A 25,136-nucleotide genomic window follows, 5' to 3' on the forward strand; every position below is an offset into this window, starting at 1 on the left:
GGTTCAGCAAGCCAGATCCCACGTGGCCAACTTTATGGTTGGAGTCCTGGCTCCGGTCACTTGAAAAACATGCCAGGCCTGTGTGCGTGCGTGCCCAAAATACCAACTGGGTGGGGGAGTAAAGGAGGAAGGGATTGTGGCTTGGCACGGCCCGTCAGGGGGTGCTTTTTCCCTCTTGCCCTGTCTCTTTTTGTCCCTCTTTCTCTCTGGCAAGTGCATGAGCCCCTTGACAAGTGGCTAAAAGAAACAAAAAACGCAAACAAAGGGAAGCTCTTACTAGACTGGGCGGTGGCCTCCCTGTGCCTTTCTCTGGCTGGCCCTGGAGCGGCCCAGTGGACAAGCTGCTACCCTGGGAGCTTCACCTCCTCAGCTTGCACTGCTCGGGATTATGGGACCTGCCCTGTGGGGATGTCATGAGGTTTACATGAGTTAATAATAGAGGAACCCTGGGGTTGCCAGGTGGTGTCGTGGGGAAGGGTGCTGGATTCCCACATGACTGACTGTGGTTCGAGTCCCAGACCTGGTGGTTTGCATTCTCACTTTCCCTTTCTCTCTCTCTGTCTCTCTCTAGTCAAATTGAAAAATAATAATAAATGGAATTAAATAAATATTTTTAAGGGGGGGCTGGCAGGTGACGTGATGGCTAAGGGAACTGGACTCCCACATGACCAACCACGGTTCGAGTCTTGGACCTCCAGCTTGCTTTCTCACTCTCTCTCTCTCTCTGCTCCTCTCTGGTCAAATTAAAATATAAATAAATAAATAAATTTAAATAAAATAATTCTAAAAATAGTAATAACACATGAAACACTTGGGACAGTTCAGTAAAGGTAGCTATAGCTGTTTTCATTCTTTTTCCTGGTGACAATTTTCTCTTTGTGAGCTACACTTTTTTTAATATCAATATTTCCTTTATAATTATTTTATTTAACTTTTTTTTTTTTTTACTTATTTTTTAATTTGACCAGAGAGGGGTAGAGAGAGGGGGGGAAAAGTGAGAAGGCAAGCTGCCAGGTCCAGGACTCAAACAGCAGTCAGCCACGTGGGAGTCCAGTGCCCGTAACCATCACGCCACCTGCCGGCCCCCCCTAAGCTACACGTTTCACCTCCCCTGCAGGCCAGGGACTGCCCCTTGATATATAATGGCAGAGGGGTCAGGGAGGTCTCTTTGACTTACAGAGGAGGGAGGGCGATTTCCCACACTGTGGGAACAGCAAGGCCAGGGTTTGCTGGAGGCCTGAGGAACCAGCAGCAGGGACGTGTCCTGCCTCCATCACTCACCAGCTGGGTGTTCCCAGCAGGCCACAGACCCTGAGCCTCGGTCATGCCAGGCAGGAAGTGGGAGGACAGGCATACACGTCAGCGTGGTCGAGAGTGTTAAGATGAGACAGCGTGTACGGGAGCCGGTGTGGCTCACAGCAGACTCTTATGAGAAAAGCGCTCCCCCGCCTCTGTTCACAGGAGTCTCCTGTTGAGTGGAGGCCCTTTTCTCTCTCCTTTAGCCTGTAGCTATTTCCCAGGATGGGTTTGGCAGGAATGGGTCCAGAATGGGGCATGATGAAGGGGACCCGGGAACATAGCCCAGCAGACAGCAGAGAGATGCTTCAGCAATCCAACCCCTTGGCCAGAGGTTCCAGTCCTAAGCTGGGCACCTGGCCATGGCAACTTGAGTAAAGCCATTTGGCCACTCACCCAGGAGTTGGGATGAAGGATTGTCACAGTGTCATGCAGCAGTAAAGCAAGAGTGAGACCCCGAGGCCTTCTGGATGAAAGTGTCGTGGCTCCCTTAGGTTGGCTGCTGCTCAGGGAGGGTTTCTGGGCCTGGTCGGGCCCACCTGGGAGTTCTGCGGGCCAAGCTGTTAGTCCCTGCCCGGCGCCATCCTGAAGGGTCCAGGTGTTCCCTCCTGACACGGCAGAGCTGCAGAACTGGGCACCAGCTCGCCCCAGCATTCCCCGGCCATCCGGCTCCCATCACAGGATGCGCTTAGTGCCCAGGGTGCACTGGGCCGGGGACGCCCAGCCCTGCTGTCGGGGCACATGGGGCAGGTAGTTTGCAGACAGTTGTCAGGGAGCTGACGCGGCCTGCAGTCTGCATTGCACGTGGCATGCAAGTGCGGGGAAGCTTTCACAGGGGCAGGCAGAAAGCAACGCATGGAGGTTCCCGGGTGCCCTTCATCCGCCCTGTTCTGGACCCAGTCCTGATGAACCCACCCCAGGAAACAGCTACCGGCTGAAGGAGAGAGAAAACGAGGGACTCCCGTGAACAGAGGCGGGAAGGAGCTTTTCCAGCAAGAGTCTGCCGGGAGCCACGCCGGGCTCCCACACACGCTCTCATCTAAATTCTCCCGACGACTCTGTGACATGTGTACCTGTCCTATAATGCAGAAAATAATGCTAACTGAAGACAGAGGCTCCTGCATCAGGCTCCTAATTTTTTTCCTTAAAGAATTATTTATTTAATAAAAATTAATTAATTTATAAATAAATGCTGATGAATAAATCATTAATTATATTATCTATAAATTAATAATAAGTAGTCATTCATTTTTATTGTTTATTATGAATAATTTATTTCTTAATGTAATGATAAATAGAATTACATAAATAATTCTTTAAGGAAAAAAAATTAGGCGCCTGATGCAGGCCCCTCCCTCCGCCTCTGGGATGGGGCTAAAGCGGCGTCCCGGCCTTGTCGTCTCTTTGCAGAACATCGTGGCCGTGGGAGCCGTATAAGTAGTCATTCATTTTTATTGTTTATTATGAATAATTTATTTCTTAATGTAATGATAAATAGAATTACATAAATAATTCTTTAAGGAAAAAAAATTAGGCGCCTGATGCAGGCCCCTCCCTCCGCCTCTGGGATGGGGCTAAAGCGGCGTCCCGGCCTTGTCGTCTCTTTGCAGAACATCGTGGCCGTGGGAGCCGGGTTCTGCGATGGCCTCCGCTGTGGCGACAACACCAAAGCCGCCGTCATCCGCCTGGGGCTCATGGAGATGATTGCCTTTGCCAGGATCTTCTGCAAGGGCCAGGTGTCCACAGCCACCTTCCTGGAGAGCTGCGGGGTGGCCGACCTCATCACCACCTGCTACGGAGGCCGGAACCGCAGGGTGGCCGAGGCGTTTGCCAGGACCGGGAAGGTAGCCCGCCGCACCACTGCTCCTCGCTGGGAACGCCTGGGCCCGGGCGAGCCTAATGCCGAGTCTGCGCTTTGCTAGGGTGGCTGTTTCCATGGCCGCCTTCTCTCCAGTCCTCTGACTTTTACCTCATGCAGCCTTTGTGTTCCTTGGCTTGTGCAGGGACCACAGCTCTCCTCTCCCAACTCTCCTCTTGAACTAACTGAACCTTTAGTCTTAACCCTAGATTTCTCTTTTCAATCCTTTCAGACCATTGAAGAACTGGAGAAGGAGATGCTGAACGGGCAGAAGCTCCAAGGGCCGCAGACTTCAGCCGAGGTCTACCGGATCCTCAAACAGAAGGGGCTGATTGACAAGTGAGTGTTCCATTGTCCAGGAGCCCAGATAAATGTCCTCCCCTCAGCCCGCGTGGCTGTCAGCCCCCAGCACAGTAGCGCAGCTACTGGACAAGCGTGCTTAACGATCTCCTGGAATCGTCCAGTCCTCTGGGTGCTGTGGGCCCCTGCCTGCCCTGACCATGAGCGTGTACACTGCCAGGCTCAGCCTCAGCGGGAAGGGCTCGTTCTATAAGGCACATTACAGAATAAGAAGTTTAGCTTCTGCTTCCCTGCAGGCTGTTTGGTAAGAGCTACATGCCATACCTCTTGAATTTTTCAAAAATAATTATTTATTTTTTTTTATTTTATTTTTTTTATTTTTGGAGAGGTTTTCACTATAGGGCGCGTGCGCTCGCCAGACAGACAGAGAGAGACATAGAGACAGAAAGCGAGAAATCAGCCCCCAGGGGGGATGGTCACGCCACAATCCCTTCTCCTCCATTCTCCTCTCGGGATCTTGGGCATGCACACACACACGCCTGGCGTGAGTTTTAAGCCACCGGATCCAGGACGCGAACTGCGGTGGACTACATGGGTGTCCAGCGACATAGCCATTACGCTAACTGCTGGTTCCCAAAAATAATTTATTTTTAATTGCCAGCGAGCATGTATACTTCCAGAGACAGAGAGAGAGGAAGAGGAGACAGCACCTCCCAGTGGGACGTGATCACATCATCATCCCTTCTCTATTTCTCTGTCATGTCGGAATGTGGGGAACACGTGTCCTGGGTCCTGGGTATTTTTCAAGCCACTGAGCGTGGTGTCTCTGTTTCTCTCTGTCCTTGTGGCAAATGTACGCACCCTATAGCAAAAACCTCTCAAAAAAAAAAAAAGAAAGAAAGAAAGAAATAGACCTAAGAATAAAGCTGCCTCCCCCCACCCCCCGCGCAGAAAAAGAAAAGAAAAAACGAATGTAGAACGCAGAAGTGGTCGCCATGTCTTCCAAAGTAGCACACTAACCTGTAGCTTGTTTAGGCAGGTCAGAAACACTTGGTAAACCAGATGGCCTAACCTTGTCTTTTTCCCATTTCTCCCCAACTAGGTTTCCGTTGTTTACTGCAGTGTATCAGATCTGCTACGAAGGCAGACCGGTTCAAGAGATGCTGTCTTGTCTCCAGAGCCATCCAGAGCATATATAAAACGAACCGTGCCGTGCGTCGGGGAAAGGTCTGCCTTCCCAGCCAGCCCGTTGAGTTCACATGGAAACCACGACTTGGCCACAAGACGTTTGCCTAATGTAATCCTACCCTGGATGCGCGTGGAGTTGTGCAGGCGTGCGCAGTCAGACGCAGTCCGTTGACGCTGAGATGTACAGGGCAACAACTAAACACACATGCAAACATGAGTGTGTGTTCCTCTTTCCTTCTGTGGGTGTTTCCGTGACCCAAACGAAAGGTCCTTTTTCAAAAACTGCTTTCGAAATTCCCCCTCCTTGGTAGTGTATCAGATTGGAACTAACTCAGCTAAGATTTTTTTTTTCAATGTAATTCATATGTATTTGAGTGGAAGAATTCTTTTTTTCTTTCTTTGGGTATTAAATTTTAACCAGCATTAACATGATAGCCAGAATGGACGAGTGAGTGCGTTAGGGATCAACTTATTTAACTTTTAACACTATCTCAAAGCCAGCATAATGAACTCCTTCAATCGTGGACTGATCATTTTTTTTTTTAATATGAGATCTTTTTAATTAGATAATCCATTTAGGTGTTTTTCTCTCACTGCAGTTTTCTGCATTTTAGTCTCTTTCTCTTGGTTAGCTGCCTGAACGTGTTTTTATACAGACCCAGCAGTGATGGAAGACAGAAAACTCACTAAGGGTTTTCCTTTGTGACTGCCACTGTCTTCCGATTTACAGTAGACGCATGCGTCATGCTTTCTGCTAGGCAGTGCTTTTTTTTTTTTTTGCAAACATTTCCTTTAAGCCTCAACGATCTTGATCTCATGAGAGCCAGTGGCTGTTACTACTTTCTTAAGATGCAGGCTCTGGGGACCAGCAGTTAGCATGATGGCTATGCTCGTAAGATGCAGACTCTGGGGACCAGCAGTTAGCGTGATGGCTATGTCGCTGGACTCCCACGTAGTCGACCGCGGTTCGAGTCCCAGATCCGGTGGCTTAAAACTCATGCCGGGCGTGTGCGCACGTGCCCAAGATCTCGAGGGGAAAATGGAGGAAAAAGGATTGTGGCATGGCCATCCCCCCTGGGGGGTGATTTCTCGCTTTCTATCTCTCTGTCTCTTTCTGTCTGTCTGGCGAGCGCAAGCGCCCTATAGCAAAAATCTCTCTCTCAAAAAAAGATGCAGGCTCTGGGATAAAATAAGATGCAGGCTCTGGGCCTGGTCGCCTGGTGAGTAGGGACAGAGCCAGGAGTCAAGTACAGCACTCCACTCCCCCTCCAGGGTGTGCACCTTCTGAGACATCCCTGGGCTGATTTGACCTCAGCTAATTGATTTGGCCGTATGCAGCTACAGGAGGGCTCCCTGCAGCTGAGGCCTGTGTGGGTCATTGTCTCCATAAGACACTGCTCCGAGTGTGGTCCTCAGTCCAACAGCATCGGCTGCACTCGGAGTCTCTTAGAGATGCAGGCTGCTGGTCCCACCCCGGGCCTCTGCCGTGCTGTGGGACCAGCACTTCGGCATGCCTTTTGTGTGTTCAGATCCCCACTCCGACTTAAGAACCACTGCTTTAGAAAACCTACTAGAGTGGGACCAGCAGATGGCATAATGGTTACGTTGCTGGACTCTCATGTAGCCCACTGCTGTTCGAGTCCCAGACCTAGCAGCTTAAAACTCACCCTGGAAGTGTGTGCATGCTCAAGATCCTTAGAGGAGAATGGAGGAGAAGGGATTGCAGCCCTCTGGGGAGGGCGATTTCTTGCTTTCTGTCTCTCTGTCTCTATCTGTCTCTTTGATGAGTGTACACATCCTATAGCAGAAATCCCTCTTTTTTGGGGGAGGGGAGAGATTTTTGCTGCAGGGCGCATGTGCTCGCCAGACAGAGAGAGACAGAGACAGAAAGCGAGAAATCACCCCCCAGGGGAGATGGCCATGCCACAATCCCTTCTCTTCCATTCTCCTCTTGGGATCCTGGGCACGCACGCATATGCACCCAGCATGAGTTTAAGCCACCGGGTCCGGGACACGAACCACGGTCGACTGCATGGGAGTCCAGTGACATAGCCATTACGCTAACTGCTAGTCCCAAAAATCCCTCTTTATTTTTTTTTTTGTAAAAAAAAAAAAGAAGGGACAACAGATGGTGTGGTGGTTAAGGTGCTGGAGTCCCACATGGCCAACCATGGTTCAAGTCCTAGACCTGGTGGCTTGCTTTTCCACATTCTCTTTCTTTCTCTCTGTCTCTCTCTCTGGTCAAACTGAGTAATAATAATAATAATAAATAACATAAATGGTTCTTTAAAAAAAACGAAAGAAAGAAAACCTACTAGAGCGTCCAGTTGGAAATGAGTGTTGTGGCATGCTGTGGTGATTCCAGGTGGTCCCTGGAAAGGGCAGGTGAGTGTGGGGAAACTGCCTGTCGACTCGTCTTGAAGGGATAGGATGAATGTAGTAAGTGGGTGAAACCTGTTTGCTTATTAACCCAGCAAGTCCCAAGCACATTAGACGACAGAGATTGTTGTGGCAAGTAAACTTGCTAAAGTTTCCAGGGAACACTGTTCTAGGCTAGGGTGACCTTAGGGCAGACCCTTCACTCCCTACGAAGTCGGTGCGAAGAACTTACCTGTGGTATTGTTAGTCGTGAGCTTTTAGAGTTCCGGTCTGCCGTGAATCTTCGATGAAGCTTTAAGGTGACACTGTCAGATCCAACCCGATGGATGTCAACCTCGCTGATAACGCACATTTCGTGGAATAAGTGCTTTAATTCTAGAATTAGAGTGGGATTACTGTACCTTGTAAATGAGATTGGTTCCAGAGTAGCATTATATAGGTAACTTATGTCATATTTAATAAGTGTTAGAGGAATATATGAATGTCGCTTACAGATCCATGAACTTAAAGTTACTTTGTCAAATTTGGACCCTCCCCTCCACCCCTGGTTTGGATTTCTTTTTTCCTTCTATACCTGAAATGATGATCGAATAGATTTTTGTGGGAATTGGAAAAACTCAACTAAAACTTTTTGGGGGCGATTTCAAAGCCCCATACACGAAAGTACATGAAAACACACAAAATGCTACCATTTTCTGCAATTTTACACCAATGTTACAATTCTGCTTGTTTCGTGAATAAATAAGTCAATAAATAAATCTTTTTTAAAATTTATATATAGGTAATAAAGAATCACTTTTTAAGCTACACAAAGGGCTGTAAGCTAATCGTGGTGTCTACTGAGTAAGAGAATGAGATGTGAGGAATGAGGGTTTTGTGTGTTTTATACGTTGTCATCTGCATTCAACTTCCTACTGTGGGTTTTGTACTCGAGTGTGTGTCCTTCACAAATGCCCTCTTACCACCCTGCAGTCTGCTGGCTGTACCCCCTGGTCATACTTCTGATAGTCTTCATATTATGGAGAACGGTGAATTTTCTAAGTGTACGCTCTGCTAACTGTATTTATTACTCCACGAGTTATCTATTTTTGTAACCACCCATCCTCTGTCATTTCTTTTCATTTACATTTCTGATTCATTGTGATCCCAGGGAGGGAGGCACCCAGATTAATTTGTACGATTTCAGAAAACCTGTGAATGTAAAATCCATACTATGGCCTTGCATAATCCACCCTACTGTAATGTAAAATAAAGATCTGCTTTGAAATCCGCTCTATGAGATAGAGTCAAGCTCACCTTTCTGGTTCTTCATTTCACTCTTAGCTGTGCCATGGCCCGTGGCATTGGCCTAAGGAGAGTGTGGTGGGGAGGGGACAGGGGACAGAGGGAACGGCAGTTTTCTAATTCTGACCTGTTCGCCTTTTACCTGCATGTGTACTGGATCTAGTTACAGACTGGAGGTCGATATGTTCCCTAAAAGCTTGATTTAATAAACACTTAACCCCCTCGAGCCTGTGCTACTGGTCCTGTTTTTTTCTGAATGATGTTCTATTACCAAAATTCCAGACAGTTGAAAAAGAAAGGCTTGGGCCAGCTCTATGGCCTAGTGGTTGAGGGAACCCAGATCCCATGTGGTCCACTATGACTTGAATCCCAGCCCCAGGGGCTTGAAAACATGCTGGGTACAGGCCAGCAAGTGGTGTGGTAGTTAAGGCGCTAGACTCCCACATGGCTAACTGCAGTTTGAGCCCCAGACCCGGCAGCTTGCTTTCTCACCTTCCCTTTCTCTCTCTGTCTCCCTCTGGTCAAATTGAAAAATAAAGAAAAATAACAAAGAAAATTAATTAAATATATAATTTTTTAAAGAAAAAAACAAAACCATGCTGGGTACATGTGCATACGTGCCCAGATTCCAGCAGGATAGAGAAATGAAGGAGACGGGATTGCGGTGTAACCACACCCCGCTGGGAGGTGCTTTCCCTCTCTCCCTCTCTCTGGGTTACATATGGGACCTCTGGCAAAACTAAAAAATAAATAGATACAATGAAAAAAACAGAAGGCAGGCTTCATCTCTACCCTAGTCCTCAACAAGCATTGCTTGCATAATTGTAATTTAGGACGAAGCCCTTTCAGTTCTAGCCATGCAGTGGACAGATGGACTTGAAGTGCCCTCCTATTCCTGTCGCAAACAACTAGAGAAGGTAGGAAAACATATCACTTTATATGCAGGACTGATCTCACCAAAACGTGAGGAGTGACCTAGTCACAGTGGCACACCGGAAGTCCCACCACTTGGAAGTCTTGGAGATGAATGAGAGGCCGGATCAGCACCTGGGCCAGCCGGGCGCAGAACAGTCGGGCACAGCGGCGCTCTCGTAACCCTGGCTGGCTGGGAAGTTGGGGCACGAGGGTCACGATACAGCAAGGCCCTGTTCAGAATGGCTATGTTTAGAGCCAGCAGGTGGCATAGCGGTTACGACACTGTACTCCCCCTTGACCGGCCACAGTCTGAGTCCCAGCCTTGGCCTGCAACTCTCACCGGACACGCATGCACACACATGTGGCCAAAATCCCAAGAGGAAAATGGAGGAGAAAGGATTGCAGTGTGGCCTTCCCCGGGGCGGTGGGGGCGGTGGGGGCGGTGGTGGTGATTTCTTGCTTTCTGTCTCTCGAGTGAGTGCACACGCCCTATGGCAAAAATCTGTCTCAAAAAATAAATAAATAAATACAATTTCGTTATTCGAACTGCCATTTTATTAAAGCAGGTGTTTGCTTATAAGCGGAATCATGGTTGACCCTGAAAGTTTATATAGTCGCAGAGTGGTACATGGAAGGGAGCTGTTTACAAGGAATGTTGAAACAAGAAACACTTTTTAAAAAAGGAAAAAAGAACTTACTGTTTAAGCAAAACTCCAGAAGCCTTTTGTGAAACTGAGGGTAAAGATGCTTTCCTGGGAAAGTTCCGGGTCCCCATGAACTGTGACTCTCATGCCCACCAGGGGTCACTCTTCAGGAATGACTGGTCCTGGGACAGTCGGCATCCTGTATAGAATAGCATCGTGCTTCTCATGAAGTAAGCTAGTCTGCTAGGAAGTGGCTCAACGTTGAAGTTTCATTCTGACTTTTTTTTTTTTTTTAGAGAGAGACTTTTGCTATAGGGCAGGCGTGCTCACTGGAGACACAGAAAGTGAGAAGTCACCCCTCAGTGGGTCTGGCCACCTCACAATCCCTTCTCCTCTATTCTTTTCTCAGGAGGATCTTGGGCATACACACGCACATGTGCGCAGAGCGAGTTTCAAGGCACCAGGTCTGGAACCTGAAGCGTGGTCAGCCGTGTGGGAGTCCAGCAACGTAACCACCACGCCATCTCCTGGTCCCTCACTCTGACTTTGTAACTCAGAATGGATCACACATTTTAAGGTCTGGGAGTTTTGCTTCCACTTCCTGCCTGTGTCCTCTTAGCATCTGGTTAGTTATATGCAACATGAGAAGGGCCAGACGTTGTTGGGGTTTGTTGCTCCTGGGTCTCTCTCCCTTCCTGAATGGTGGAGACCCACTTAGGAATGTCTTCGTGAAATGTCTGTTTTCTTTCATTCTGACACTGATATTCTGACAAAAGGAAAACACCTGCTTCCTGCCTTTTGCCCTCAGGAAAGAGTCCAGGAACACACCTGGGGAAATCCTTCTAAGGGATGGTGGACTCTCCATGCTTCCAGTAAGTGTCAGCAACGGAGTGGTAGCCGTTGGCATAGGGCGGGCGCCACCACGCCCGAGTGGGAGCTGTTGGAAGAACAAACCTCTTAGCCTAATCTCCCCCCTGCTTGGCCTCTCGGTAACCTTCAGAGCTGGTGTGATTTCCATTTAGGAGCTGTTTTATCGCAAAGTCGATGAAATTTGAGCTTAACAACCTTGGCTTGTCGTTCCTCCAGCCCTATACTGAATTTTGTTTTCATAAATGTGTATTCTTTTACTTAAAGAATCCACTTCCCCAGCCCCGGGCATGCACACATGTTGTCTGAGCTTCTGGCCTCTTAAAACTAGTCCATCCTGGGGCCAGCAGGTGGCATGGTGGTTAAGATGCTGGACTCCCACATGGTCGTCTGTGGTTCGAGTCCCAGACCTAGAGACTTGAAACTCATGCCAGGTGTATGAGTGTGTTCCCAAAATCCTGAGAGGAAAATGGAAGAGGAGGAGGGATTAGGAAGGGATTAGGGTATGGCCATCCCCCCCCCCACCGGGGGGCGATTTCTTGCTTTCTGTCTTTCTGTCTCTCTGTGTCTCTCCAGTGAGTACATGTGCCTATAGCAAAAATCTCTCTCAGGAAAAAGAAAAAAAAAGCACTAGTCCAGCCCTGCACCAGCAGGGGGCGTGGTAGTTAAGGTTCTGGACTCATACATGGCTGACTGAAGTTTGAACCCTGGATCTGGCAGCTTGCTTTCTCACCTTCTCTCTCTCTCTCCATCTCTCTCTGGTGAGCACATGTGCCCTGTCGCAAATTTTAAAATAATAATAATAAATAAAATTAAATAAGTGAATCTAAAAAAACCCACAAAACTAGTCCATCCCTAGATCCAGACTTTGGAGTCCAGGATAAAGTAAAGTTCTAGACCTACAGGACCTCAGGCAGGTCACGCACCCTCTCTAGACTCTCAGGTTCCTCTCTATAAATAGTACTATTTACCTTAGTAGATTTTTGTAAATTTAGAAAACATGTTTGCTTTTCACAATCCCCTGGACATATTATGAAACTTCAAGATAGAAAGAACCAGGCAGGGGGCCAGCAGATGGCATGGCGGCTTTGTCTCTGGATTCCCACAGGGCTGACTGAGGTTCAAGTCCTGGACCTCGTGGCTTGAAAATCACACCGAGCGCGTATGTGTGTGCCCAAGATCCCGGGAGCAGAATGGAGGAGAAGGGATTGCAGCATGGCCATCCCCCTGAGGGGTGATTTTCCACTTTCCCTTTCTTTCTCTCTCCCTGGCAAGGGCACACACCCTAAGGCAAAAACCTCTTGAAAAAAGGAAAAGCTGAATCCCATGTGGCCTACTGTAGTCCAAGTCCTGGTCTTGGGGTTTGAAAAACACATTTGGGTGTATGTGATCGGGTGCCCCAAATCCTGACAGGATGGAGAAACAGAGAAGGGATTGTAGCATGACCGTTCGCTATGGGGTCTCTGTCTCCTCTCTAGCAATTACTGTAATACCCAGAGTCATCACGTGAGGGCAGCACTGTGCAAGTCATTCACCAGCATCATCGCTACAAACGGATACTGAGGTCTACCAGCTACCAAGTGAGTTTGAGAAAGTCGGGGGAGGCTTTCCTGAGGATGCGACCCTTGAACTGTGTAGCAGGGCAGGGCAGAATTCAATAGAGGAGGAAGCAGTGTTCCAAGTAAAGAGAACAGCATGTCCTAAGGCCTTGAGATGGCCAGCAAGCCCAGCTAGATTAGTGAGACTAGGAAGTACAGGGTGGTAAGAGCAGGGAGTTTTAAGCCACCAGGTCCGGGACACGAACTGCTGTTGACCACATGGGAGTCCAGTGATATAACCATTACACCATCTGTTGGTCCCATTTTCTTTTTTAATTGCTGGAGGGCATGGGCACTTCCTGACAGGATTTGGCGCACTCGAGAACATGCACCGGGATGTTAGGAAGATTGTATTTTTTCCACAATGATCGAAAGGTTTATGGATGGTTTGGAACTGTGCTTGACTGGTGAATGCCCACAATGAAAGAGGCAGAGCCGGAAACCCTTGCGATCTTTGGTAATAAACCCCATCGAGTTATCCATTTCCCTGTTGATGGGGTTTAGGCCGGTGGGTCCCTGGAAAGGCAGACTTGGCACCTCTCCTGTACCCACCAGAATTAGACTCTCAGCTTGCAGGTGATACCCGGGTGGGACCTGGGTCCATTCCAGTCAGAGAAGCCCTACTTTGGAGCTTCGTTGCTTACCCCAGTCCACACTGAAACCACCTGGAAGGTGGCGTAAACCATGCCAGGGACCTGCCCGCATGTCAAAGCTGACTTCTCTGTCTCAGCAACTCCCAGAATACGTGTTACTTGGAAGCTTCCGCAATGGTTCCATTGAATAACCAGCTCTAAGAACCTTGATGCAAGTACTTATTTTTTTTTTTTTTTAATTGGCAGAGGGCATATGCACTTATCAGAGAAACAGAGAAGGAGAAAACACCCCTCAGTGGGGCGTGATCTCACTACAATCCTCCTCCGCCATTTCTCCATCCCCTGGGGATTTGGGGCATGCCCACACAGAACACCAGTGTGATTTTCTTTTTCTTTTTAATTATCTTATTCATTTATTTATTTATTTTTTTTTTTTGCACACAAGTTTTGACAGAGAAAGAAAGAGGGAGAGAGGGAGAGAAAGAGAGAGTGCAAGCTGCCAGGTTCGGGACTTGAACCGTGGTCAGCCATGCAGGAATTCCAGCGCCTTAACCACTACACCACCTGCTGGCCCCAACCAGTGTGATTTTTCAAGCCACCAGGTGAGCTTCAAACTGGGGTGGTCCATGTGGGATCTTACTCCCTTAAGCACTAAAGCTACAGCCAGCCCACAGATACCTTGCAGGAGCAAGCCCAATTCACTTTTTCCTGTAAACCATTTTAATTAAGGGAAATTTAGTGTACGCGCTTTATTGAAGCCACTGGATTTGCAATTCTGTTTAGCAAAACCGACCGAACGGCTTTCCGGAAAGGATCCATACAGGTCTGTTTTCAAAGGACGTGGCGTGTGACGGGCAGATACACCTTCTGTCCCCTGGCCTCCCTCTTGGAGTGGGTGTTCAGAGCTCTGTGGACAAAGATGGCCCTGTGCGTCTAAGAAAACCCAGCTGAAGCCTGGGACGGGCAGGTTGCCAAGGATGTGCCGGTTTTTCTGGTTCACGCTCAGTATCCGGTTTACAAATTTGCAACCCATGGCTACGACTTGAAGCGGCAGCGGCAGTTACTCAAAAATGTCTTGCTTGCTCCTGCCAACAGATTAAATACAGCAAGAACAAACATCTTGGGCAGACACCAGGGTCTATTTCTTTTTAAATAGACACAATCCTGATCTTATCTTGGCGACGGGAGCTGTGGCAGACAGAAGCCGTCAAATCCATTTCCCTCCCTTCTTCTCGGCTCTCCAAGGATCTCCTTCATGCCTTGGCCTCCTGATGTTCCCTTGTCTGTTGTCTGGGGTCGCCCAGCAGTAACTATGGCAACCACCTCATGGGAGGGAGATGTTAGGGCATCCACCTGTCACATCCTCAAGGGGTTTTCCACTTTGCTGGGGGTCGCTTATGTCTCCTTGTCACTTCTTCCTTTCTTTCTTTTCCTTTCTTTCCTTCTTCTTTATTTTTTTTTGAGAGGTTTTTGCCTTAAAGTGCATGCACTTGCTGGAGAGAGAGAGACCAAGAGACAGTGAGAGAGAAAGTGAGAAATCACCCCAGGAGGGACCAGCAGTTAGCGTAATGGCTATGTCGCTGGACTCCCATGTAGTCGACCATGGTTCGAGTCCCAGACCAGGTGGCTTCAACTCACACCAGGTGCATGTGTGTTTGTGCCCAAGATCCAGAGAGGAGAGTGGAGGAGAAGGGATTGCAGTGTGGCCATTCCCCTGGGGGAGGGTGAGTTCTCACTTTCTGTCTCTCTGTCTTTCTGGTGAGAGCATGTGCCCTATAGCAAAAACCGCTCCAAAAAAAAAAAAAAAAATAGAAAGCAAGAAAGAAATCACCCCCAGGAGGAGGGCTGCACCACAATCCCTTCTCCTCCATTCTCCTCCCAGGAGTTTGGGCATGCACGCACACACACCCGGGATGATCTTCAAGGCATCAGGTCTGGGACTGGAACTGCGGTCGGCCATGCGGGAGTCCAGCGACATAACTGCTACACCGTCTGCTGGCCCTTCTCCTTGCCATTTCTAAGCCTGCCCTACGTCTGCCCCATAGTGTGACAGTAATGCGGCAGGTTGAGGCCACTTCGGAGTTAGAAAAGATGGAAGGGCCAAGGAGGAAGTATTTATTCCCTGCCTATTGCCCCCATTAACGAGATACATGGGGACTTCGAAACGTCTGTGGGAAAATGGAATTGAACTACACGTTTATTTTGGTGCAGAGAGAAAAAAAAAAAGAAATCTACACATAGTTTTTTTTTTTTAATAATATACATTTTCCATACAATTTTTAAAGACTCCTTTGTGCATGGTGGGGTCCTCTGGACTTTTTGGCTATATTTTCAGCCACTTCTAGGCTTTGTGTCACCTTGCGTTCTGGAAGGCAGTGACCACATGAGAATCAAAGGCCCCGAGGTTCCTGAAATCCACACCAGGCTCTGGGTGCACACAGGTGTCAGATAGCTTCTTGGGTTCCCTCCCCGGCCACCTGAATTACTAAGCCGTTAAGTTGGTCTCGTTCCCTCATACCGAGCCAAACAACCCTGCTTTATCTTCCCGACACCCAGTGTTAACTCTCTTGTGTTTGTCACACTTTTTCTAGCCCCAAATCTGGGACATTTCCCAATTGCTTAAAGCAGACTCCTTGGAGGGTTCTAATCCAGTAAAGCGTTCTCACACGCGGGCGATCCGAGTGCGAGTCTCAGTTGAGAGAGGACCGACCCCCCTTGGACCCAGCAAATCCAGCCTCCTTCCAGGGTGCCGTGTTCTGTACCAGCTCCTCGGCCTGCTGTAGGCCATTACTCCCGTTTTTGATCTTTGCTTAATTTGCTGGTGACTGCCTTTCTGATCCAATCACAGGTCTGTCCCTGTGTGTGCCCGCCCTAAATAACACTGTTCTGTTCTCGTAGCCCGTCCCCACCTGCTCCCTTGCCCCGCCCTTTCATTGTTATAAAAACTGGCTTCGTTCTTTTAAATTAGACCTCCTATAAATAATTCAGTAACCTGGCCTGATGGCCCCGCCGCCAGGAGGCAGGAGGACTCAGGGCGTTTATTGGGGGTTTCTGCAGCAGGGCACTGAGCTGGTCACAACATTCGTTTCCCCCCAGAACACGGTCACCGCGTCTGAGACGTCTGACATCCCTTGCAGGCTCCAGCCTGTGTGTGTGCTCATGCGACATTGAAGAGCATCTGCTGTGAACGCCTCTACTTTCACTGATCCTCTGGCTACGTTTTGTTTGTTTGTAATTTTTTTTTAAAGGGAGATTTTTGCTATAGGATGCATGCACTCACTGGAGAGACAGAGAGACAAAAAGTGAGAAATCACCCCCCAGGGGGATGGCCACGCCGCAGTCCCTTCTCTTCCAGTGTCTTCTCTGGATCTTGGGCAGCGCGTACTGAGTAAGCTGCCAGGTCCGAAACTCGAACCGCGGTCGACTACATGGGAGTCCAGCGACGTAACCATTACGCCGCCTGCTGGTCCCTGGCTAGATGTTTAGGTCTGTCTGTCTCCCCCGGCCTCCCGTATTCTGTGTCATCTCTCATCCAAACACACCCTCACTCTTTCGGCCATCCCCCCCAAGCGCGTCCACTTACTTCCCCAAGCTGATCTGCTTTTTCTGAAAGAGAGACACACACCCAACAAGGTCCCCATGCCACCATTCACCCCAGCCAGGCCACCGGTACACATGTGCGCACCTTGGCCTATTCCGGAGACCTCAGGACACAAACCCAGGACCCCACAACGTGGCCTCAGCATCTCGGGGCCCCAGGCCACCGCTGCACTCCTGCGGCTTGCCCATGCCGTAGGTCCCACCCGCCTTAACATGGAACGTCAAACGTCACTCCACAGTAATGGAACTTACTGCGTTTTAGCGTCCTCTGTTATTAAATGGCAGCAGGTAAGAGTGATTCTTTTTTTTCCCTTAAAGAGAGGAGAGGAGTGATAATGAAATGTTTTCTTTGTCCTCTCAGCTGTTTGTAATGCCACATATATGGTTTTGTTTTGTTTGTTTGTTTTTGAGAGGTTTTTGCTATAGGGCGCATGTACTCACCAGAAAGAGAGAGACAGACAGAGAGACAGAAAGCGAGAAATCACCCCCCAGGGGGGTGGCCACGCTGCAGTCCTTTCTCCTCCATTCTCCCCTTGGGGTTTTATATACTCACATACCCGGCGTGCTGTCAGGTTCGGGACTGGAACTGTGGTCGACTACGTGAAAGTCCAGCGAGGAAACCATTATGCTGTCTGCTGGTCCCATTCTTTTCTTTCTTTTTCTTTCTTTCTTTCTTTCTTTCTTTCTTTCTTTCTTTCTTTCTTTCTTTCTTTCTTTCTTTCTTTCTTTCTTTCTTTCTTTCTTTCTTTCTTTTTATTTGCTAGAGGGTCCAAGTGGTCACCAGAGAAAGACAGACAGAGAGTGAGGAGAGTCTAGAAAGCACTCCCCCTGGGGGCCACCCCACAATCCGTTCTCTTCCATCTCTCCTTTCAGGATTTTGGCCACACACACACACACACACACACACACACACACGTGCCTAGTTTCTCAAGCCACCAGGTCCTGGATGTGAAATGTGCGGTCGGCCATGTGGGATCCAGCCACCTTCACCACCACGCCACTGGCTGTCCCTCATTTTTAATTTGGGGATGTATTAGGTCGTCTGGAAGTCATGACATGGTTTTCTAAGCAAAAATGCATCATGTCTTTCCTGAAGACCCAATACAAACTAGTTACACCCATTGGTTGAACTGCTAGTAGTAAATTTGCAGGATTTAAAAGATTGTGTGTGTGTGTGTGTGTGTGTGTGTGTGTGTGTGTGTGTGTATTCTGTTTTAAAACTTTTTCTAGGGACCAGCAGTTGGCGTAGTGGCTATGTCGCTGGACTCCCATGTAATCAACCATAGTTTGAGGACCAGACTTGGTGGCTTAAACTCACGCCAGGCGCGTGTTTGTGCGTGTCCAAGATCCTGAAAGGAGAATGGAGGAAAAGGCATTGCAGCATGGTCATCCCCACGCGGGGTGATTTCTTGCTTTCTGTCTCTCTCTGTCTTTCTGGGGAGTGCACGCGCCCTATAGCAAAACAACTCTCAAAAAAATAAAAATAAAACCTTTTTCTAATTGCCAGAGGGTGTGTGCTCTTTGCCAGAGAGTGAGAGAAGGACAGAGACAGCGAGGAAGAGGGAGGAAACCACCCGCCAATGGAGTGTGGTCGTACCACAATCCCTTCTCCTCCTTTTCTCCCTTTTGTCAGGACTCTGGGCAAGCACACATGCCTTGTGTGTTTTTCATTGGAACAGGATTCAAACCACAGTGGGCAATTGGGATCTCACCCCCTTAACTCCTAGGCCATGGGGTCAGCCCTAGAAAGTATAATTTAAAAGCTCTCAGTAAATACGACCAAATTGCCAATCAGTCCTGTGTGAGTGCCAGCTTCCTGCCTGTTGGACAATATCTCAGAAAAATAAAACTCAGCCCATTTAATAAATGGAAATGGGGAACCAGCAGTTAGCGTAATGGCTATGTCGCTGGACTCCCACGTAGTTGACCGCGGTTCGCATCCTGGACCCGGTGACTTAAAACTCACGCTGGGCGCGTGTGCGTGTGCGTACGTGCCCAAGATTCCAAGAGGAGAATGGAGGAGAAGGGATTGCGGCGTGACCATCCCCCCTGGGGAGTGATTTCTCGCTTTCTGTCTTTATGTCTCTCTCTGTCTGTCTGGCGAGCGCACACGCCCTATAGCGAAAATCTCTCCAAAAATAATAATAATAATAATAAAATAAATGAAAATGGCAACTTGATATTTTCATGCCCATTTAATTCATTCTTAGGGAATTGAAGGCTAAGAGCTAACAGCATTTAAAGAAGAAAGTTTACTTTGAAAAGATGCAAGGCCCTCCGAAGGAACTGCTCATCAAATAAAACACAACAGGTCTTTAGGGCAAAATTACACTGCAAAATTACCGAGGGGACTGCCTGCGTTGCTGTGCTCCTAACGGAAAGCCAGCAATTTTCGTAGAGGGCTATCATTTCCACAAAGGCCACGGCTCATCCCAGACAGCAGCATTGCAAGCTCAGGGAGAAAGCTTTTGCATCCGTTAGCAGTCGGCGACTTCCAGGAAACGCTCAGAGCTGATTTACGTGGCCAGAGTTAGAGCTCAGGACGTTGTTTTCTGCAGCCACGGGCATCAAGGAGGCAAAATGTCAGTTTTGCTTCCACAAGAGTTTTCATGCGTAGAGAGGGTTCTGTGTTTCTTCTTACGATTAGGTTGTCGGGAATGTCGTGATGCATTTTGGCATAGAAAAAGATGTCATGACTTCCCCAATGACCTAATATATATGTATCTTTTGCCCTATTCGATTTTATTGGCGTTTATCTTTTGCTTACTGAATTGTACTTATTATATTTTAAAAATCCATTGCCACCTATTGGCAAATTGTTTTGTCTGAGTTATTTTGCCTTGGTTTGATTTATGATTTTTTGTTTGTTTGCGATAGGGAACAGGTGCTCGCTGGAGAGAGAGAGAGAGATAGCGAGAAAGAGAGAGGGGAAGTGAGAAAGCACCCCCTAGGGGAGATTGCCGCGTTGTAATCCTTTTTCCTCCATTTTCCTCTAGGGATTTTGGGTGCGCATGCACACATACACACACACACACACACACACACACACTCACACACATGCCACGTGTATTTTTTCAAACCAACAGGTCCTGAACTCAAACCACAAAGCCAGCTACTCTGGGATCCAGCCACCTTAAGCTCCACCCTGCCTGCTGGCTCGACTTAGGATATTTTTATCACAGCTTTTATTTTTATGTAGTCAAATTCATTTTTTTCAAATCTATCAGTTTTTCTTTATAATTTCTGTTTTGATACCATGCTTTCCAAGCATATCTTAGCTTTTAAAATTTTGTTTATAGAAAGCTCATCGAATGAGGGGGAAATATTTGCAAATCATATAACTGATAAGGGATTAGTATCTAGACTATATATTAAAAATCCTACAACTCGGGCCGGCAGGTGGCATGGTAGTTAAGGGTGCAGGACTCCCACATGGCCAACCATGGTTTGAGTCCCGAATCTGGTGGCTTGCTTTCTCACGTGCCCTCTCTCTCTCTCACTCTGTCCCTCTCTGGTCAAATTAAAATAAATAAATAAACAAACAAATAAATAAAGTTAAATAAAATCATTAAAAAAAACCCTACAACTCAACGACAGAAAAAATAATTGAAAAACAGTCTGGCTTAAAAATTAGCAAAAGACAGGGGACAAGCAGTTGGCATAATGGCTATGTTGCTGGATTCCCATGTAGTCGACTGTGGTTCAAGTCCTGAACCAGATGGCTTAAACTCACGCCGGGCACGTGTGTGTGCATGCCCAAGATCCTGAGAGGAGAATGGAAGAGAAGGGATTGCAGCATGGCCATCCCCCCACCTGGAGGAGTGAATTCTCACTTTCTGTCTCTCTGTCTCTCTCTGACTTTCTGGCAAGTGTACGCTCCCTATAGCAAAAATCTCTCTCAAAAAAAAAAAAAAAATTAGTGAAAGACAATTTCTTGGGGCCAGCAGGTGGTGTGGTGGTTAAGCACTGGACTCCCACATAACCGACCACAGTTTGAGTCCCAGATCTTGCAGCTTGCTTTCTCACTTTCCTTCTCTCTCTTTCTTGCTTGTTCTGTCCCTATCTGGTCAAATTAAAAAATAAATAAATACATAAATAAATAAATAAAGTTAAATTTAAAAATAACAATAATTTAAAAATCAGCAAAAGACTTGAATAGATATCTCTTCAAATATACTCAAATGGTCAATAAGCACACGACATTACTAATTATTAGAGAAATGCAAATCAAAACCCCAATGAGACATCATTTATACAAATTAGAAAGGCTATTTTAAAAAATAATAATAATATTAAGTAGCTATTAGCAAGGACATGGAGAAATTGGAACTATTGTGCTGGCGGGATTACCAAATGGTGCAGCCACTGTGAAAAACAGTGCAGGGTTTCTCAAAAAATGAAAAACAGAGTGATCGTATGATCTTGCAATTCTACTTCTGGATATAGGCCCAAAAGAATTGGATGCAAGGACTTTCACAGATATTTCTACACTAATGTTCACAGTGACATTATTCATAATGGCCAAAAAGTTGCAGTGTTCCAAGTGTCCGTTGACAGATGAATTGATAAACAAAATGTAGCACATATGAGAGTCTTCAAAGATTTCTTTTTTTTTTTTTTTTTTTTAAAGGTTTTTGCTGTAGGGCACGTGCACTCGCCAGAGAGACAGAAAGTGAGAAATCACCCCCAGGGGGGATGGTCACGCTGCAATCCCTTCTCTTCCATTCTCCTCTTGGGATCTTGGGCACGCACGCACACGCGCCCGGCGTGAGTTTAAGCCACTGGGTCTGGGACTTGAACCGCGGTCGACTACGTGGGAGTCCAGCGACACAGCCATTATGCCAACTACTAGGCACTCTTTTGGGATTTCTGCACCAGGAAATATTTGTACTATCAATTACGAAATTAAGTTACTCGTATTATTCAGTTTATTGCTTACTATCCCCTTCTGTCTGGGCCATGCCTTGCTCTTGTATTTATTATATTTTATTGGATTTTTCCCCTCATCTCTGCCTTGTATTCCTATCCCACTTTTCTTCCCCATCAGCACTCACCATAATGTTAGTATGCCCTTGGATAGGCACCTCCCTCTGAAAAATACAGAGACTTGCTTACTGCGTGTATATACTTAACATGCAGGTAAATGGGGGCCAGCAGATGGCATGGTGGTTAAAGGTGCTGAACTCCCACATGGCAGACCATGGTTCAAGACCTGGACCTGGTGGCTTGCTTTCTTACTTTCCCCTCTCTCTCTCTCTCTCTCTCTGATAAAATCGGAAAATAATAATAACAAATAAAGTTAAATAATTTTTAAATGCAGGTAAATGGGAACCCAACGTTAGGGAATTAAGAATCACCTGTAGGAAACACAGATTCCTAAGTCCCATTCCCAGAGATTCAGGAGGTCTTTGAAGGCTTAAGAGCCTGCATCTGCCATAGCTTCCCTGGGGATGCTGAGGCCGCAAGCCAGGGGACCACAAATTAAGTAGCATTAGCCTCGCTCTCCCTCTATTTTAAAAGTTTTACCGCTCCACAGCATGTTCTGAAGACTTTTCTGTATTCTCGTCTGTATCTGTAGTTGACTGCTTTTGGCTGGTCCAACAATTTCACAGTCTGCGTCTCCACAATTCATACTCCCCTAGTGATGGACATCTGGGTTATTTCCAACCCCCATATCGTAAGATGCTGCAATGAATGTTCTTTTTCATGTGATCTCATGGGCCTAGGAATGAGTTTCTCTGGGACATGCACCCAGGAGTGGGGAATACTGGGCTGTCAGGTACAGATTTACACATTGAATTTCTCTAAGTATTTCCGGCTTGCTTACTCTCCAGTGGACCAAACAAAATCCACTCCTACATGGCAGTGGTACATGAGGGAAGTTCAGAAACTTCTTGAGAGGCGTAAAAGCCTTTAATTAAGATGCTAACCCTGAGGGACAACACATGGCATGGTGGTTAAGGGCTCTGGACTCCCACATGGCCAACCACGGTTTGAGTCCTGGACCTGGCAGCTTGCTTTCTCACTTTCTCTCTCTCTCTCTCATCAAATTAAAATAAATAAATAAAGTTAAATAAAACAATTCTTATTTAAAAATGCTGGGGCCAGTAGGTGTCATATAATAATTATTAATGTAATTATTTTAAATAATTCTTTAAAAAAAAAAAAAGATGCTAATCCTATAAGGCTCTGTGATCAGCCAGGCCAAAAGCCATGTTTTATTTCTGAGAGGTTTTTTTTTTTTTTTTCACTATAGGGCCGGTGCGCTCGCCAGACAGACAGAGAGAGACATAGAGACAGAAAGCGAGAAATCACCCCCCAGGGGGGATGGTCACACCGCAATCCCTTCTCCTCCATTCTCCTCCCGGGATCTTGGGCACGCACGCACATGCGCCCGGCGTGAGTTTGAAGCCACCGGGTCCGGGACACGAACCGCGGTCGACTACGTGGGAGTCCAGCAACATAGCCATTACGCTAACTGCTGGTTCCCAGCAATGTTTTATTTCTGATTTTCACCTGACCAACACTGCATGCTGCCAAAGTACTGGGCAGTGAGAACACACACGTGCATGTGCAACACACACACACACACACACACGCACACACAGCCCAGCCCATGGCCCGCCTGGGTCAGTGCAAGCAGGAACCAGTTTTACTTTCCTGTCTTACTTCCCTGAATGTCAGCTTCCTTCCTAAGTGAGAGGCCCCTTGGTGGGGCTGAGGGGACATCTGACTCCCTGCAGGCCCAGCCAGAAGCATCCACACCGTGGCCAGACGCTCCATTGTCCGGGATTATCTGATTGCACTCGGAAGGATTTGCTTTCCTGTTGTTACCTGGCTCTCTCAACAATGAGCATAAAAATAGAGTCTTCCTGAGGAGACCGAGGCTTGAAAATCACTTGCCAAATGGTTTAGCAGATGTTTGAGTTGGCCTGAGACAATTTTTTAAATGGTTATCCTTTTTAACACAACCGAAGGAACATGGACCATTACATTCAAATGACCCAGTGTCCCTTTCTAAAAGAGTGAAGTGGGAATTAATAGGGGTGTGATGATTCGGGCAAATCTAAACAGCTGACATTTGGATTGGTGTACACAGATCGTTATAGTTTTGTTAAACAGGTTTCTCTCCTTGTGTACGAGTGTAACAACCACCTACTGCAGTCCGCCTCCACTGGAAGGCTAGAGACTTTGGAAACAGTGATCAACTGATTTGGAGACCAGCAAATGAGATTTTTTAAAATCAGATTTTTTTTTAATAATTCAGAGAAAAACAGATGCTCAATCGTTTGAGTATTTTTTAACTTTTTAAAAATTAATTTTATTGTGTATATTTGAGGCTTATAAAATGTTATGAAATGCAAGATAAATACAGCTACATAAAAATGTTATGAAATGCAAGATAAATACAGCTACATACAGATGAGCAAATGTACCACCTCACATTGTTACATTTTATTTTTGTGGTCAGAAGAACTAAAATGTATTTTACAAAAACTGTTACCTTTCTTTTCTTAGACAGATTTTTTTTTTTTTAGAGGTTTTTGCTATAGGGCACGTGCGCTTACCAGAAAGACAGAGAGAAACAGACAGAAAGCGAGAAATTATCCCCCCACACCTCCACCCCCACCCCGGGGATGGCCACGCCGCAATCCCTTCTCCTCTGTTCTCCTCTCGGGATCTTGGGCACGCACACACACGTGCCCAGCATGAGTTTAAGCCACCGGATCCAGGACTCGAATCGTGGTTGACTACATGGGAGTCCAGCGACATAGCCACTACGCCAACTGCTGGTCCTATGGTGAGACAGATTTTTGCTACAAGGTGTGTGTGCTCACCGGAGAAGCAGAGACAGAAAGCAAGAAATCACCCCCCCAGCGGGGATGGCCACACCACAACCCCTTCTCCATTCTCCTCTCGAGATTTTGAGCACACACGCACATCCACCCAGTCTGACTTTCAGGCCACAAGATCCAGGCCTCCAACACAGCCAGGCATGTGGGAATCCAGCCACCTTCCCCACCACTCCACCTGCTGGCCCCGAAGGTTGCTGAATTTAAATAGGAAAATAAATAACCCTGCACAGGTTCAGGACAACAGGTGCCTGGTATTGCCCGGCGTGATAAACGGTGCACTGCTGAAACCAAGGAAGGGCAGCGTTTCAGGCCACAGGAGCGGGAGGAAGGCACGTGGTACGAGAAACAACAGCGCCACCTGGTGTTCTGCATAGCCAACCCCTCAGGCTACTGGACGCTCGGTGGGCAGGGAGGGCTCAGCTTGCCTTCTAGAAGATTCCCGGATGAAGAGCAGCATCTGAGGTAGGTGCTCAATGCATAGATGATCAAGGAAAAAAAGGCTGCCCCTGTTGGCAGCTCGCTTTCTCACTTTCTCTCTGGTGTGTGCACGTGCTCTGCAGGAAACTGAAACATAATAATGATAAAAAATAAATCATTTTTTAAAAAGAATGATTTGCACTGGGGCTGGCAGATGGCATGGTGGTTAAGGTGCTGGACACTGACATAGCAGACTGGGGTTTGAGTCCCAGACCCAGCAGCTTGAAAATCACGCTGGGTACATGTGCATGCATGCTCAAAATCGTAAGTGAATGAGAATG

At 47.3% G+C, this 25,136-nt stretch overlaps 1 protein-coding gene across 1 annotated transcript in view; it reads left to right on the plus strand.

Annotated features, from left to right (window-relative positions):
* The window catches only part of GPD1L (glycerol-3-phosphate dehydrogenase 1 like), a 40,428-nt gene extending 35,216 nt beyond the window's left edge, over positions 1–5,212 (plus strand). Inside the window, exons 7-9 of the mRNA XM_014591779.2 lie at positions 2,907–3,140; positions 3,387–3,493; positions 4,557–5,212. Of these exons, the coding sequence (XP_014447265.1) occupies positions 2,907–3,140; positions 3,387–3,493; positions 4,557–4,653 (438 nt within the window). The 3' untranslated portion in view covers positions 4,654–5,212. The remainder of the gene's footprint in view (positions 1–2,906; positions 3,141–3,386; positions 3,494–4,556) is intronic.
* Positions 5,213–25,136: the final 19,924 nt, after the last annotated feature.

The sequence above is a fragment of the Tupaia chinensis genome, unplaced genomic scaffold, assembly GCF_000334495.1.
Source record: "Tupaia chinensis unplaced genomic scaffold, TupChi_1.0 Scaffold000617_2, whole genome shotgun sequence".
Classification (NCBI taxonomy): Eukaryota; Metazoa; Chordata; class Mammalia; order Scandentia; family Tupaiidae; genus Tupaia; species Tupaia belangeri.